Source organism: Podarcis pityusensis (assembly GCF_964106645.2).
Source record: "Podarcis pityusensis genome assembly, chromosome: 16".
Taxonomy (NCBI): Eukaryota; Metazoa; Chordata; class Lepidosauria; order Squamata; family Lacertidae; genus Podarcis; species Podarcis pityusensis.
This window is the reverse complement of record NC_138041.1, coordinates 17,872,832-17,889,562: the sequence shown is the minus strand read 5'-3', so window position 1 is coordinate 17,889,562 and position 16,731 is coordinate 17,872,832. Positions and strand designations below refer to the sequence as shown.

The window sequence follows — 16,731 nt, the reverse complement described above, 5'->3', positions numbered from 1 at the left end:
AAAAAGAAAAGAAGATGTAATTTTAAAATCATAATATTTTTCATAAATAAATGGCTTCCCATCTCTTCCATTTTGTACTAATAAACTTGTTGCCTATATTGTCTATTGTCTTTTTATTAACAGTATTGTCTTTTCTATCGATTTTCCTTTTATATTCAATGTCTACAGAAATTACTCAAAGGCTGTTACCGTTTTCAGATTGCAACAATTGCTTTTTAAATATCCCTTAAAACAATTCCAATTTGAGATAAACTCCTGTTTGGGTTTATCTTTAATTCTTTCTGATAAATAGTCTAGCTCCACATATTCTGTCAGTTTTAGTATCCAGCCCGATCTAGTAGGTATATATTCACTTTTCTAATGTGTAGCTATTATAACCCTTGCAGCTGTGGTGGCATACAAAAAGATTTTCCTTGGTTTTTTTAGGGATATCCAGACCGGTAATGCCCAATAAGAATGAGTCCGGTTTTTTCAGAATGTTTACTTTTTAAAAAAATTTAAGTTTGAGAGAGATGTCATTCCAAAATGGTTTAATCCCTTTGCATGCCCACCACATATGTAATGTAGTCCCACCAGGTTCTCTGCATCTCCAACAATTCTTAGAGAGGTTTCTATACATCTTAGCAAGTTTACAGGGTGTCAAGTGCCAGCGATAGAAAACTTTTTGGAGGTTTTCCCTTATAGTGCAACCCTTATAGTAAACTTCCAATTAACCCTCTGTAGGAGTGCAAATATCCAGAGTGTGGGGTCAGGTGGGATTACTATGAGGAATTATAAAATATGCATCAAGCCATTGTGTCCATGATGAATGCATTGTGTTGACTGGGTTTGATTCATTGACAGTAATTTCTGATCAAATCCCACAACCCTCTGCATCTCTGGCTATTTTCTCTACTGCCCCTTTCTCTTTCTTCACAAGTCATGTACACAGCCCCGTTGCTTAGACAGACAGGCTTCTGGGTCATCAAAGACAGTGGGCAAGTTTCTTTGATGTAGGATGTTAATCTTAGGGCCAGGAAACAGATCTCACATGAAGGTGATAATGATCGTTGTCCTCCTGGCCATCCTTCTTATCATATGTATTGATTGTTTATCACCTGGGGGGGGGGTTTGCCAAATGTCCTCCTTTGTAGTTCTGTTAATTAGTTTTGGTAGTTTAACTTGTCCCCACGTGGGTTTGTTGAAATGCTCAGAAGAAATCTGATTGGTTCTTACGAACACTCTGTAAAAAGATCTTTTGTGAATAAAATGACCTGGGGCCGAGGGGGCTGGAGACACAGAGAGACAGAGATTATTATACGCACCCTTCCCAGAGTCTTGCTGGTTCAAGCCTCTGTGTGTATTCTTATTAATCAGAGTTCAATCCTTCCTTTCGTTTGTGAACGCCTCAACCCTCCAAAAGTTTTCCCACTGGGACATCTCTGTATTATGGCCAAGATCTTGAGCCCATCTAATCATAGATTAGGCCAATTCATGGAGGAGGCTATAGGTATGTTTGCACTATTGTGGGTTGTATGCCGCTGAATACTTCTTGCTAGGACTCACAAATAGGAAGACTTTTCTTGCACCTAGGTACTGTTTGCTGGCATCTCAAGAGGCCTCTGCTTGGTCACTGTGAGAACAGGATGCTGGATGAAGTGGGCCAATGATCTGATCCAGGAAATGACAAAGACGGTCATTTATTTCTACAAAACTTTTAAGAACTGTACCATATGCTGCAAACATTTCTTTGAGCTCGGAAATTCAAATGGCCCCCAACCAAAAATGCTAAGTCCTGCATGGCCTGCATCTGGAAGATGATGATGTGTCACGGGCACACCGTTGTCCTCTAACCGCTTCTTGTACAACAGCCCATCATCCCGGAGAACATCATATTCACAGGTTAGAAGGAAAGTCTCTGGGAGCTGGCGGATTATGTCATCCTCTGCTAGAAGGGGGGCAAACATTGCCTCAAGACCTCTTTTATGTTGTTCATAAATTTCTTCTGAAAATGGGGCAGGAGCATTAGGGACATAGCCCCTGGCCTTAAATTCTTCTGGAATGTTATCAGCACTGATCCATTTTCGGTATTTCTCCCTCAAATCAGGAGGGATGTGGGCACCTTTTATAACTGGGTCCACATTGATCTCCTTCCCAGTAATATATGTCGAACCAAATTTAACAACTCGTTTCCTGAACAAGGGAGGAACTGATTGGTTTTGCTGATAGGATGGCAAATCAAAGTCCACTGCTTGTAGGAATGGGTAGATCAGGACCTGAGCTCGCAGTCTTGGGAGGTCCTTTCTGGTCACCAGTTCTTGACAAATAGCTGCAGCATATGTGCCTCCACTACTGTCCCCAGCAATGGCAATGCAGTTGGGGTCCACTCCGTATTCCTCTGCATTCTTCAGAAAGTGTATTGCAGCAGTTAAACAGTCCAGCACAGGGACTGGATAGGGATGCTCAGGAGCTAAACGAAATCTAAAAAGAAAACAAGATATCACCCACACTCAACATCATACACTTCACAGAAAAGGACCGTTTGCCTTCATTACATATTGCAAGTGTTGGGAATCTTTTTCACCCCTAGGGCTACATTCCTTTCTGTGCAACCCTATGGGGGCCTGAGACAAAAATAAAAAGCAAATGCAAACTTTCCCTTTGGAAATCTACACTTGTTCCTACACATAGCCACACACCATTTTCTCCCCTCCAGCTGCTTCCTTCTTGTTTTCCCCTGTCCATATCTGGCTCTACACTCACTTTTTAAGTGTTCTTAGAAAGTGAGTGTAGATCCAGATATTTTAATATCATTCTAAAATGTAAAGGCATTTGGTTTCTCCTTCGCATCCTTTTCTACAATATATACCCAATTATTTGACAGGGATGACTCTGCACTGCCCTCTGGTGTCATGTTTCAATGGCACATTGTTTAAGTTCTCCAACTGGATGGCCTAACCCGTTTAAAAGTCATTTTGAGTGTTAAAAACCACAACTGTAAATGAGTCACATTAACAGGTTCCTGTAGCACTGCCCAGCATCCTGTGCATCAGTGAATTTTTAATCCCACTACTAGGTATCTACCTGTCCTCCATCCACAGCTCACCTGATCAGGTTGGCAAGACTCCTAGCAATTGCTAATAGCAATGGATACTAGTCACAAGGATGATGTGCTACCGCCACTATGAGAGGCAGTAGTTGGAAACGAACTGGGGAGAGAGCTCTTCTGCTCAGATCCTGTTTGTGTGTTTCCCATTCGGGCATCTGGTTTGCCACTGTGAGAACATGATGCTGGACTAGATGAGTCCCCTTTGGCCTGATCCAGCCCATTTCTTACTATGTTCAAAGTCAAAGGGATTTGAGCTAGAAATCTAAATTAAAAAATGAACACCCATTCTAAATGTTGGCAAAATCACTATGTTTACAACTTTATAAAGCTGGATGGCATTTCACCCACTGAACTTGAGTCCCAACAAGACAGAAGTACTGTTTCTGGGGGACAGGGGCTGGCTGGGTGTGGGGGACTCCCTGGTCCTGAGTGGGGCAACTGTGCCCCTAAAGGACCAGGTGCACAGCCTGGGAGTCATTCTGGACTAACAGGTGTCCATGGGGGCACAGGTCAGGTCTGTGTCCAGGGAAGCTGTCTACCAACTCCATCAGGTAGGCTGGCTGAGACCCTGCCTGCCTGCACATTGTCTCACCAGGGTGATGCATGCTCTGGTCATCTCTGGCTTTGACTATTGCAATGCGCTGGATGTGGGGCTACTTTTGAAGGTGAGTTGGAAAGTACAACTAATCCAGAATGTAGCAGCTAGACTGGTAACTCGGAGCAGCCGTCGGGACCATATAACTCTGGTCCTCAAAGAACTACATTGGCTCCAACGCCATAGTGAGCTCCATGGGGCATGCAGGTTGCACTTTTTCGGGAAGTGCTGGGCCTGGGGGTGCCCAAGGTGGCGCATCCCTCCTGGGCACCCACCAGCTGAGGGGGACATGGTGGGAGTGTGCTGCCCCCATGCTGCTTTTTGGGGCAGCACTGGGCCTGCAGGGCACCCGAGACGTGTCCCTTCCAGGGGCCCTCCTTGTGTGGCCAACACATCCCCACTGTTTCTTTCTCAACCACCAGAGGGTGACTGGGGGCGTACAGCAGCTCTGGTGTGCTGTGGGCCAAGCCCCTGGCCACACTGACTTTCCTAGAGGTGCGCTGGGCTCTTGGGGCGCTGGTGTACCACCCCCAAAGGTAAGTACTTCCTGCAGCAAGTCACCCCGTACACTTCTGCCTAGCTACCCCACTGATTGGCTCCCAATACGTTTCTGTGCACAATTAAAAATGTTGGTGCTGACCTTTAAATCCCTAAACGACTTGGGCCCAGTATACCTGAAGGAGTGTCTCCACCCCCATTGTCCAACCCAGACTCTGAGATCCATCTCCAATGGACTTCTAGTGGTTCCCTCATTGCCAGAGGTGAGGTTACAGGGAACCAGGCAGAGGACCTTTTCCGTAGTTGCACCCACCCTGTAGAATGTCCTCCCAGCAGATGTCAAGGAGATAAGCACCTATGTAAATTTTAAAATACATATGAAGACACCCCTGATCAGGGAAGTTTTTAGTCTTTGATGATTTATTGTGTTTTTACTAATTTTTTGTCAGGAGCTGCCCTGAGTTGCCGGGGCTTGCCAGATGCGTACCATATAAATTATTATTAATTATATATATATATATATATATATATATATATATATATATAACACTGGGCAACAATTTTACTTTTTGAATGTTGTCTAGATTTCTACAACTGATTTAGGGTATTTTTGCCCTGCTGAATCAGGAAATGGCATCCGTTTCTTTCCATCAGGTCAGGTTTTTGTGCTATGTTGATTTGAAAAAAATCAGATCTTGTGACAAAATCGATTACATTTTTGTGGCATTATCAGCTGATTTTTGTCAACACATATCATCCTAAATATGTTTTTAAGAGAAAAAAATGTTTTTCCAACAACATATATTGATTACCTGATAGAAACATTGATTACTGTAAACTGAATGGTGTGCATTGATAAAGGTAAGTACACGTAAATTGCATGTTGCTTCAGCATTTTTCAAACTTCCGGGCTTGAACTTCCGTTTCTTGGAACTCCTGGAATGCTCAGCGGCAGGGAGGTCTCTCTTCAGAGTCCAACAGTAGTCATCCATCATGACTACGTCCCAGCGATCCTGATACCTGGTCTCCATCTCTTTCATGTCCTGATGGAATCTCTCCCCCTGCTCGTCACTCATTGAACTCAGGTTCTCAGGAAACCGGTCCATATGTGAAAATAGGTACAGTGGTGCCCTGCAAGACGAATGCCTCGCAAGACGAAAAACTCGCTAGACAAAAGAGTTTTCCATTTTTTGAGTCATTCCGCAAGACGAATTTCCCTATGGGCTTGCTTCGCAAGACGAAACGTCTTGCGAGTTCTTGCGAGTTTGTTTCCTTTTTCTTAAAGCCGCTAAGCCGTTAATAGCCGCTAAGCCGTTAATAGCCGCTAAGCCGCTAATAGCCGCTAAGCCGCTAATAGCCGTGCTTCGCAAGACGAAAAAACCGCAAGACGAAGAGACTCGCGGAACGGATTAATTTCGTCTTGCGAGGCACCACTGTAGTGCATCTTGACGCTCATGTTGCAGCCCAGGTTTCTGAAAGCAGTCAGCATGTTGTTGACAAGTTCTGCGTAGTTTCTGGCCTTATTGTTGCCAAGAAAGTTCTTCGCTACCAGAACAAATGCCTTCCACGCTTCCAGTTCCACTTCATTCATTGACTTTCCGAACTCTGGATCTCTGATGAGCTGACGGATCTGAGGACCGTCAAATATGCCAGATTTCAACTTCTCCATGGTCAATCCTGGAAAAGCCTGGCACAAGTAAGTGAAGCAGTCACCATCTTTGTCCAGAGCCTCGGTGAACTGCTTGATTAAGCCGAGCTTGATGTGCAGCGGTGGGAAGAATATTCTGTCTCTGTCCACCAGAGGGTCGTTGATGACATTCCTTTCTTTGCAAGGCACGAATTCCTCCCGCACAGGCCAGTCCTTCTTCGTATAATGCTGAGCACGGTCCCTACTATCCCACATGCACAGAAAACATGGGTACTTGGTGAAGCCAGACTGTTGTCCCAATAAAAAGTTCACCATCTTCATGTCAACACAAATAAACCACTTATGCTGATCATAACCAATTTTCTCCAGCACATACTTCACCGCTTCATAGTTCTCCTTCAGTGTACTCGAGTGAGCCAGGGGTATAGAGGCAAACTGGTTGCCGTTGTGTAGCAGAACACGTTTCAGTGATCGCTTGCTGCTGTCAGTGAACAGTCTCCATTCTTTGGGTTCATACTGTGGCACTCCAAGCTTGAGTAATAGCTGCGCAATATCTGCACAGTACACCAAGTCCTTCTCTTCCGAGAAATACGGAGATACTCTTGATACCTGTTGCGAAAGAAGCTGATGTGAGCACTGATGTGAGAGCCAGTGTGGTGTAGTGGTTAAGAGCGGTAGTCACGTAATCTGGGGAACCGGGTTCGCGACTCCGCTCCTCCACATGCAGCTGCTGGGTGACCTTGGGCCAGTCACACTTCTTTCAAGTCTCTCAGCCCCACTCACCTCACAGAGTGTTTGTTGTGGGGGAGGAAGGGAAAGGAGAATGTTAGCCGCTTTGAGACTCCTTAAAGGGAGTGAAAGGCGGGATATCAAATCCAAACTCTTCTTCTTCTTCTGTCAGAAAGGAGGTTTTTTCCTTCAGTCTGGATGCCAACAGTTCGGCAGAGTCCTTTGACAAGCTGGGGTCGTGAACTAGATCATTCAACTCCTTTTGGGAAAATGGATGTGGAGCATCATCTTCAAGAACCACTTCTTCTTCATGTCCTTCAACACTGGAGGCATCTTCGTCACTAATGTCAGGAAGTTCTCCGAAGATAGGCACTGGAATTTCATCACAATGAGCTACAGGATGACGTGCTGATTGAAGATCAGGATACTTGAGGCTGCTCCGGTTCTTTCTGTTGACCCCAGACACATCAACAGCGCAGAAGCAGCAGTCAGTGACATGGTTTGTCGGCTCCCTCCAAACCACAGGAATTCCAAAGTTCAGACTCCTCTTGCCATTGGTCCACCCACGTAGAGTCTCGGTGCATGCCTTGCACACCATGTGTTAAAGGAATTGGAGTTCTTGTTGAAACTACACTGAAAAGGATATATCAAGAACTCTGGCCAAAAGTTTAAATATAAGGGATAATTCCTACTCAAGAGTTGAAATGAAAAACGTGTGTATTCTGCTAAGAATAACAGTTTGAAGCTAGTAGTAGATTTAAACACAACGTATAAGTATGATAGTTTTAAAGTAATGGTAAGTTTGGATACAACGTTTAAGTGCAGAAATAATGTCGTTTCAAATATACAATGATATAGTACAAAGGTACATGAAATACCAGTGCACAACAATTGTTTTATACAAGTCTCAATAGCAGTCAAAAAGAGTCCACATTATATAAAATAAGAATAAAGAATAAAGAATGAAGGATCAAATGGGGCCAAAAAGGAGTATCCGGAGTGTGAATCAGATGTACAGCTCAGTGGTGGTAACCAGGACAGGGCCCTGTTTCGGAGTACACGCCTTCTTCAGCTGGTAATATCAAAAAATATGTCAAGATAGATCAAGGTGCTTCAATCCATAGATAATAAATATAATAAATTATATACATTCTAAAGTATGTTAACACATATTATGATATTTGGTTCCATACCTCGGTTTTTTGACGACTATAAATCTGTTGGAAGTCTGTATCATTTAGTTCTTTTATGTTTCTATTTGTTGTTGACCAGTGTAATTAATATTCCCTAGGAAAGGTTAGAAACTGAGAGGCATTCCATGTCCTTTTTGATACAATGAGAGTGAAGCCACTTACCCAACACTCATAACCACTGAATCACTTTGGTGTGCAATGAAACGGCAGACCTTTTCATAGACTTCTGGAAGAAAGCACAAGCCCCACAACCCCTCCATTACAATTTTTCCTGGTCAAGAACACTGATATCATTGTGAGTTGAATCCAATGTTAGTTCTATTGAAAGTAAAACTGTTGAAATATAGAGATAGATGGATATATCTGCTTATTTATTTATATGTCATAAATTGGATGCGCTTCTTGACTGTAGAAAACAACAACTTTTAATGAATTTCCTCTGGGAAAAACTCAGTTGCATTGAACTCTTTGTAAATGGGGCATCACTACCTAAAAACCATTCTGTGAGTTTTACCCTCTCCTGATCTGTAACAGAGATCAAGCAGTGTCAGTGGGTAAAACCAAAACCAAACTTCCACCCACATTTCTGGGCTTCTTTCCAGTTATTCCTGTTCACTTCTGGAAGCACTTACATAAAAGTCCTTTGGGGCTTGAAGCAGAAACACCTTCTTTGACATTTTAAGGATTTTTCAGTGACTGTGATACTAGGAATTAATACAGAACTGGTCACCTTTGTAACAAGAGGTCTCTGCCTGTTTTCTGACCACACAATCCAATCCTACACAAAACTTAAGCTGCCTACAGGAGCAGTACAAACCACTTCCACACCTCACATAGCAAGCATTTCAAGACCTTTACATTAAAGTACCTCCTCAAATTATCCTTTTCAAAAACATTCCAAAGAGCTTACGGATGCTTCCGATGAGTCCAGAGCCTCCATGAAGATAGATGATTCCTCTCCTGTTCCCAGCAGCTGGTGTCTTGGGCCAGTACACCCTCACGGGCACCCCATCAAAAACAAGGTCCTTTCTGATCAACTTTGAGTCCTTCCTTGTTGGTATGGCATCGTACATAACCCTGAGGAAGATATGCTTACGGCAAATGCCCAGTTTTTCCAGAAACGCTCCCTGTTGAAACCAAAACATTCAGCATTTATGATCAGTCTTAGATAATTTTGCATTTTAAAAAACTGCATACATGTACTGCCTATGGAACAAACCCCTCACTTGTGAGGCACCTACACTGTATATCCTTTCACTCACCACTCTCCACTTAGAGATTGGGATGTTGTGAAGGTATCTATCTATAGATATAGATATATGTACACATATATAAACATATATACACATAAGAACGTAAAAAGAGTCTGTTGGACCTGGCCAATGGCACATCTAGTCCAGAAGCCTGTTCCCTGTGGGAAACCTTCAAGCAAGATCTGAACACAGGAGCCCTTTCCTCTTTCCATATCTGGTGTTCAGAAGAATTGCTGCCTCCAGCTCTAGAGGCATAGGCAAGGAGGCTAGTAGCAACCCATAGCCTTCTCCTTCATGAATTTACCGTACCTTTGGATAGGTATTCAATTTGGCAGCCATCACTGCCCCTTGTGGGAGTGACTTCCATAATTTGAATATGCTCGGTTTGACGAAGTACTTTCTTCCAGCTGTCCTGAATCTTCCAACACTGAGCTTCATTCGATTGTCCACAAGTTCATGAGAGAGGGAGAAAAACTCTCTATCCACTTTCTCCATGTTATGCTAAATTTTATAAACTTCTATCATGTCGCCTATTACTCACCGTTTCTCTAAACTAAAATATTTGAAAGGTTACAGCCCTTCTAGTAGAGGGGCCACCTCATTCCTGTGACATATATAAAATAAACTTACCAGTACAAATCCATATCCCACTACGAAATCAACAAATATTAAATTTGCACGACCGCTTATTCCTTGAGGCAGGTAGGGCCTGGTAAGACGATAATAAACTCCCCATGCAAGCAGCATGAAGTGAATGAAAATGGTCATATATAATATCAGCATCCACAGAGTTCCACCAAATGCCATTTCCCTTCAACTCAGAAGCACAGAGGTAGAGACTTCGTCTTAGCAATTGCTAAGTGGCGTTTGTACAACAACAGTCTACAGCATGCAATAGAACATCTTGTGGCCAACCCACACAGTTGAGAAGAAAACAAAGTTTACTAATCAGTTCAGAATTTACAGGCTACCCATAGCCTCTGAATTTTCATAGCCTCTGAAGGATAATCAGATGGGCAAGCACCCTTATCTTAAGTCAGGTGTTGCCTATGCAACACATCTTCATTTTTGTGGTGCTTGCCCTCCCACACAAAATACTTTGGAGTCTTTAATCCCACGTAATTCAGAGAGCGCACGTTATCAGGGATGGCACATCAATGTCAGCGTTAATCTCCTGCCAACAGCAGTATCACTGCCCCTGTCGGGACAGTGTGGTGATCAAAGAGGTTGGCACTGTGCATGCACACAATGGGAGCCAATCCTGCTCTTGCACAAATTTGATTGCTGCACATGCAACTCCACTTTCATTTATTTATTTCATTTATTTATAAAAAGAGGTAGCATCCAGCTTTTCAGTTTTCTCTGTGGACACCTGGTCAAGCACGGCACAGCTGAGGATTCTGTAACTCTCCTCACTCTTTTTCTTGATGAGGAGCAGGAAATCGTTGAATGGGAAGGATCAGGTGTTCTCACACTGTAAGACATTTCCAAAGAAATCTCCCTCCCAGCAGCCACCAGAAGTAGAAATTAGCAGGACATTCTTGATTTTTCTGAAAGCCACCTGCTTCAGAAATGGGCATATTTATTTTGTCTTCTAAATTGTCACAGCTAAAATGGCCGCTGTTTCTTTAATGCGAATAAAGCTGGGTCAGCATGAGTCAGCGGCCTGCAGCAGGTTGTATATATAAAGTGAGAAATGTTAGTTTGTGCTGAGGCTGAGGTTGGTTAGTTAGTTGGTTAGCGAGTGAGTGAGTGAGTGAGTGAGTGAATGAATGAATGAATGAATGAATGCTGGTAGTGTTGTTGTGTGTCAGTCGCTTTTGCACAAAGACTTTTAAGAATAAAACTCTGCAAGGATATTCTCGTGGACTCTTTTATGCAGACAAGGGTCTGAGGACCAGGCTGAAGAGACAAAGGGAGATCAGAACCCTTTCCTTCTTTTTTTGCTTTTTACAAACACTGACAGGTTATGGGCCCAGTGTTTCTGAGCATGTGCAGAGTGCAAAACGACTGACAGCTTCTCAGCAGGGAGCTGGTGAGTCCTGGTGGTGTGTGGAGCCAGTGGCTGTGCGTTGGAGCAGTTGGTGGCAAGCTGTAACTGTCTGCAGCGACGCTGGAGCAGCTAGGATCTGAGGATCAGGAAAGCACTCAGCGTCGGCTACTGGAACAGTTTGAACTGCTAGAGGACCACAGTAGGCGACTCACAGAGTGGCTACACCAGTTGCAGAGACAGGCGGGACCTGAGGGTCAACAGAGGCAGCAGCTAGAAGCCGGTGAGTGCCAGCCAGGACTGTCCAGTTGGACTCTAAAGAGAGAGTCAGGAGAGATTGCTGGAGGCCCCACAGAAGGGGCTCAGCAAGCACCAGCAGAGATGGCAGATTTCCAGTCTTCCCAAGTTGCAAATATTGGGGGAGGCATCCCTTTTGAACTTCTCTCAGAGAGCAACTGGCTGAGTTGGTCAATTAAAATGCAGCAGTTGTTAAGGAGAGATGGACTATGGGACTGTGTTGAAACTGAGGTTTTGAGGACTGACTCTGCTGAGAAAAAACGGCTAGATGAAAGGGCCCGAGCCCAAATTATGCTGTGTTTGAGCAACTCTCAGTTATTGCATGTAGCAAATGCCAGCACAGCGTTTGAGTGCTGGAATTTATTAAGGGCAATGCATGTCAGAGAAACTGCTGGAACTATAATTTCTCTGACCAGAGGGCTGTTCAGGACTGTTATGAAAGAAGGTGAGAGTTTGGCAACTCATCTTCAAATGCTGAAATCTCTGTTTCTTCAACTACAGCAGAGGGGTAAGCGTTATGATGAGACTGACCAAACCTACATTATCCTTTCAAGTTTGCCTGAAAGCTGGTTGCCTGTGATTAACAGCATGGAGAGCATGCATCCCCAAGATCTGACCCTTGAGTATGTGGTTGGCAGATTGACCGAAGAAGCAGAAAGAAGGTCAGCTAGACAGGCTGAACTCCAAGAACGGAGGAGTTACAGCCGAGGGGGCCAACAGCAGAATCTGCCAATGGAGCAACGCCAAGGTTTGGACTTGGCCATGGCGGTGAGGAGGTGCTATAGATGCAACCAACCTGGGCATCTCCAACGTCAATGCAGGGCTAGACTTCCAGGAGACGACGTGGAGCAGAGACAGCAATCGACACAGAAACGTAAGCAGAAGGGGTTCTCTTCAGGGAAGAAGAACACGCGTTCTGCTCAGTTTGTGTCTGTATTTTCTCGGGAGGAGAGGAAGATACCTCGAGGAACATGGTTGCTGGACTCTGGGAGCAGCAGGATTATCTGCAACAGTCGGGAGGACTTTAAGACCCTGGGGAAGCCAGCTGATGGAAAAGACTCAATCTATCGTGCTGATGGTCGTAGAAGCAAGATTGATGGCCAGGAAACATGTTTCCTGCAGTGCTTGAACACTACTCTACCAGAGACTCTGTTTGTCAGCAGTTTGGACTATTGTTTACTGTCTGTAAGCTGTTTGATTAATGCAGGGTATAGTGTTAAGTTCACGCAGGATGGTTGTCTGATAAAGAATGGAACTCAGGTATGTGGCCATGCAAAGTTGGAAAATGGGTTATATGTAATGCAGGACAAGCCTGTTAAAGCAGCCCAGGTGGTTCAGGATAATTTGCCAGTTCATAAGGGGTGTGTACATGAACTGCACAGAAAACTGGGTCAGGCCAATTTCCGTGTGCTTTCAGAAATGCAAAAGGTGTGCAAGAACCTAAAAGTAAATAGCTGTAACTGTTTCCTAGATGCAATGTATGTAAAATGGCCACATCTAAGAGGAAGCCTGTGGCTTCTAAGAGTGACAGAGTATCTAAAGAGGTTTTAGAACTTGTCCATTGTGATGTGATAGGCCCTTTTCCACAGAGGACTGAAGGGGGCGCCAGATATGCTTTTCTGGTAATAGATGATAAATCACGTTTTAGTTGGTTGTTTTTGTTAAAGCAGAAATCTGAGTGTTTTTCCACATTCAGAGAATGGATTGCCCAAGCTGAAAAGCTCTTCGGTCGCCCTGTTGTGCAGTTGCAAACAGATGGGGCGGAGAATTTCTGAACAATCAATTTGGGGCATGGTTGCAACGTAAGGGGATCACTCATCGCTTGACTAACCCTTATAGCCCTGCTGAAAATGGTCTGTGTGAAAGACGTGGGGCTGTAATACAGTCAGTAAAGGACTGCCTGCTAGTGGATGCAGGATTGGGCCACAACCATAGACTGTGGGGCGAGGCTCTCCTTACAGCGAACTTTTTGATTAATAGAACCTGGTCTAGCTCTATAAAAGATATTCCTTATCGTGTATTGTTTGGGAAAGAACCAGAGTGGACAATGCTCCATAATTGAGGTTCTTGGGCACATGTAAATATCCCCAAAGCTCAGTGCCAGAAAGGGGGAGCTAGAGCGCAGAAACTGCGGTTTGTGGGATATCAGTCCTATGGCAAAGGGTGGCGTTTCAATTTACGCCCAGGACACGTGGTTCTGTCACGAAGCGCACACTTTGCTGACCAGGACAGATGGACTGCGATCCATGCCAACCCAGATTGCCTACTGCCCCTGCAAGTAAGAGAAGAGGCTTCTTCTCAGCCATTGGCAACACAGGAGGAGGAGGAGGCACATATTTCCCCAAAAGACATGGCAATAGATACTACTTCTCTAGAGGAAGAGGAAGAAGAGCCAGAGATAAGGGGGGGAGAAGAAGTAGTTGTGCCTAGACGCACTCAGCGTTCAAACAAGGATGTACCTCCTCAGCGTTTGACCCTAGGAGGAGTGAGAGTATGCAATGTGAGTTGTGTGGAACCACAAAGTTATAATGAAGTCTTAGACTTACCCCCTGGGGAACGTGCTTCGTGGGAACAAGCCATGAAAGAAGAAATGGACTCTTTTAAACGTAACAAAGTGTTTGAGGTCATAATGCCGCCACCTGGTGGCAGAGTGGTGTCATGCAAGTGGGTTTACAAAAGGAAAACCCTTGCATCTGGGGAACCACGTTTTCGAGCCAGATTAGTAGCCAGAGGGTTCACTCAGATTAAAGGGGAGAGTTATGATGAAGTGTTTTCTCCCACTGTAAAGAGTGAAACTTTTCGTTTAATGCTTTCCATTGCTGCTGTAAGACAACTAGCAGTGCACCATTTTGATGTTGATGCTGCATATCTGCATGCAAATTTAGACCATGAAGTGTTAATGAGACAACCCCCTGGGTTTGAAGAGGGGAATGGTACAGTCTGGCGTTTGAGAAATGCTGTTTATGGTCTCAAACAAAGTGGAAGGTGTTGGAACCAGTGTTTAAATGAAGCCCTTGTAAAACTTGGTTTTAAAAGGAGTGTGGCTGATCCATGCCTGTACACCAAGGGGACAGGCAACAAATATCTAATGCTCTTAGTCTTCGTTGATGATTTGCTTGTAGCAGGGAGTTCCACAGATGAGATCCAGAAGCTCACAAGTCAACTGGAAAAGAAGTTTAAGCTTAAAGCCTTAGGGCCTGTAAGCAATTACTTGGGAGTAGAAGTAAGGCAGGAAGCAGATGGAAGCTTCCTATTGAGCCAGAAAGAGAAAATTCTTCATTTGATAGAGCAGTTTGGCATGGAAAACTGCAAGCCAGTTCAGACTCCCATGACACCAGATTTCCCAAAGACAGTATGTGATGATGAATTTGATCAGCCTGAGTTGTATCACTCAAAAATGGATCACTGTTGTATTTAAGCCGGTGGTTAAAGCCAGACATTGCATGTGCTACAAATGTTCTGAGCCAACGTGTATCTAAACCCAGTACTGCCGATTGGTGTGCTTTGAAAAGGCTTATCAGATATCTAAAGGGGACATTAAATGTATGTTTAAAGATATCTAGTACACAAGACGAAAAACTAGAAGTATTTGTTGATGCGGACTGGGGAAGCTGTGTAGCTACTAGAAAATCTACAAGTGGGATGGTTATGATGTTTGCCAATTCCATAATTGGATGGAGGTCAAAGAAACAAGGATTTGTTGCGACCTCATCCTGTGAGGCAGAATATGGGAGCCTGTTGCTAGCATGCAGTGAAATCATGTGATTTATACAGATACTAAAAGATCTAGATTGTAAGGTAGATTTGCCTATCCAAGTGTATGAAGATAGCCAATCGTGTATTGCATTAGCGGGCTCAGAAATAATGAAATCTGCATCAAAACATATTGCTATCCATCATGCGAATGTGAGAGATTGTGTACAGAATGGGCTGATCAAACTGGAGTATTGTCAGTCACAAGATAATATTGCTGATTTGTTTACCAAGCCTTTGCCAGCAACATGTCATAATGAATTGATGACAAAACTGGGTTTATGTATATAGTGTATGTATGTATTGTATGTATGTATTGTTTCTGTTGGGATTTTTTGCATTTAAGAAACAGAAGGGGTGTCACGGCTAAAATGGCCGCTGTTTCTTTAATGCGAATAAAGCTGGGTCAGCATGACTCAGCGGCCTGCAGCAGGTTGTATATATAAAGTGAGAAATGTTAGTTTGTGCTGAGGCTGAGGTTGGTTGGTTGGCTAGTTAGTGAATGCTGGTAGTGTTGTTGTGTGTCAGTCGCTTTTGCACAAAGACTTTTAAGAATAAAACTATGCAAGGATATTCTTTTATGCAGACAAGGGTCCGAGGACCAGGCTGAAGAGACAAAAGGAGGTCAGAACCCTTTCCTTCTTTTTTTTGCTTTTTACAAACACTGACAGTTTTGATACAAGCCCTTCTCTTTCCTAGCGAACAAGAATTTGGAGCAAATGATTCAGCAAAGGAAACACAGCCCAGAATAACTAAGAAGATAGTACAAGAATACTTGGCTAGTTTAGATGTATTCAAGTCTCCAGGGCCAGATGAACTGCATCCAAGAGTATTAAAAGAACTGGCAGATGTGATCTCAGAACCACTGGCAGTCATCTTTGAGAATTCCTGGAGAACAGGCGAAGTCCCGGCAGACTGGAGGAGGGCAAATGTTGTCCCTATTTTCAAAAAGGGGGAAAGAGAGGACCCAAATAATTACCGCCCAGTCAGTCTGACATCAATACCAGGGAAGATTCTGGAGCAGATCATTAAGCAAACAGTCTGTGAGCACCTAGAAAGGAATGCTGTGATCACCAATAGTCAGCATGGATTTCTGAAAAATAAGTCATGTCAGACTAACCTGATCTCGTTTTTTGACAGAATTACAAGCCTGGTAGATGAAGGGAACGCAGTGGATGTAGCCTACCTTGATTTCAGCAAGGCATTTGACAAGGCGCCCCATGATATTCTTGTAAAGAAGCTGGTAAAATGCGGTCTTGACTATGCTACCACTCAGTGGATTTGTAACTGGCTGACTGACAGAGCCCAAAGGGTGCTCATCAATGGTTCCTCTTCATCCTGGAGAAGAGTGACGAGTGGGGTGCCACAGGGTTCTGTCTTGGGCCCGGTCTTATTCAACATCTTTATCAACGACTTGGATGATGGACTCAAGGGCATCCTGATCAAATTTGCAGATGACACCAAACTGGGAGGGGTGGCTAACACCCCAGAGGACAGGATCACACTTCAAAACGACCTTGACAGATTAGAGAACTGGGCCAAAACAAACAAGATGAATTTTAACAGGGAGAAATGTAAAGTATTGCACTTGGGCAAAAAAAATGAGAGGCACAAATACAAGATGGGTGACACCTGGCTTGAGAGCAGTACATGTGAAAAGGATCTAGGAGTCTTGGTTGACCACAAA

At 43.9% G+C, this 16,731-nt stretch overlaps 1 protein-coding gene across 2 annotated transcripts in view; it reads right to left on the bottom strand.

Annotated features, from left to right (window-relative positions):
- Positions 1–1,663: 1,663 nt before the first annotated feature.
- The window catches only part of LOC308464725 (arylacetamide deacetylase-like 4), a 55,771-nt gene continuing 40,703 nt past the window's right edge, over positions 1,664–16,731 (bottom strand). Inside the window, exons 1-4 of one of the 2 annotated variants that reach the window (XM_080984271.1) lie at positions 9,635–9,937; positions 8,662–8,878; positions 7,914–7,977; positions 1,664–2,460 (exon numbers count right to left, since the gene is read on the bottom strand). In XM_080984271.1, coding sequence (XP_080840397.1) covers positions 1,686–2,460; positions 7,914–7,977; positions 8,662–8,878; positions 9,635–9,811 — 1,233 coding nt within the window. In that variant the 5' untranslated portion in view covers positions 9,812–9,937 and the 3' untranslated portion in view covers positions 1,664–1,685. Of the gene's footprint in view, positions 2,461–7,913; positions 7,978–8,661; positions 8,879–9,634; positions 9,938–16,731 lie in introns of those variants that run through there. The other variant, XM_080984269.1, reaches the window with a different exon arrangement.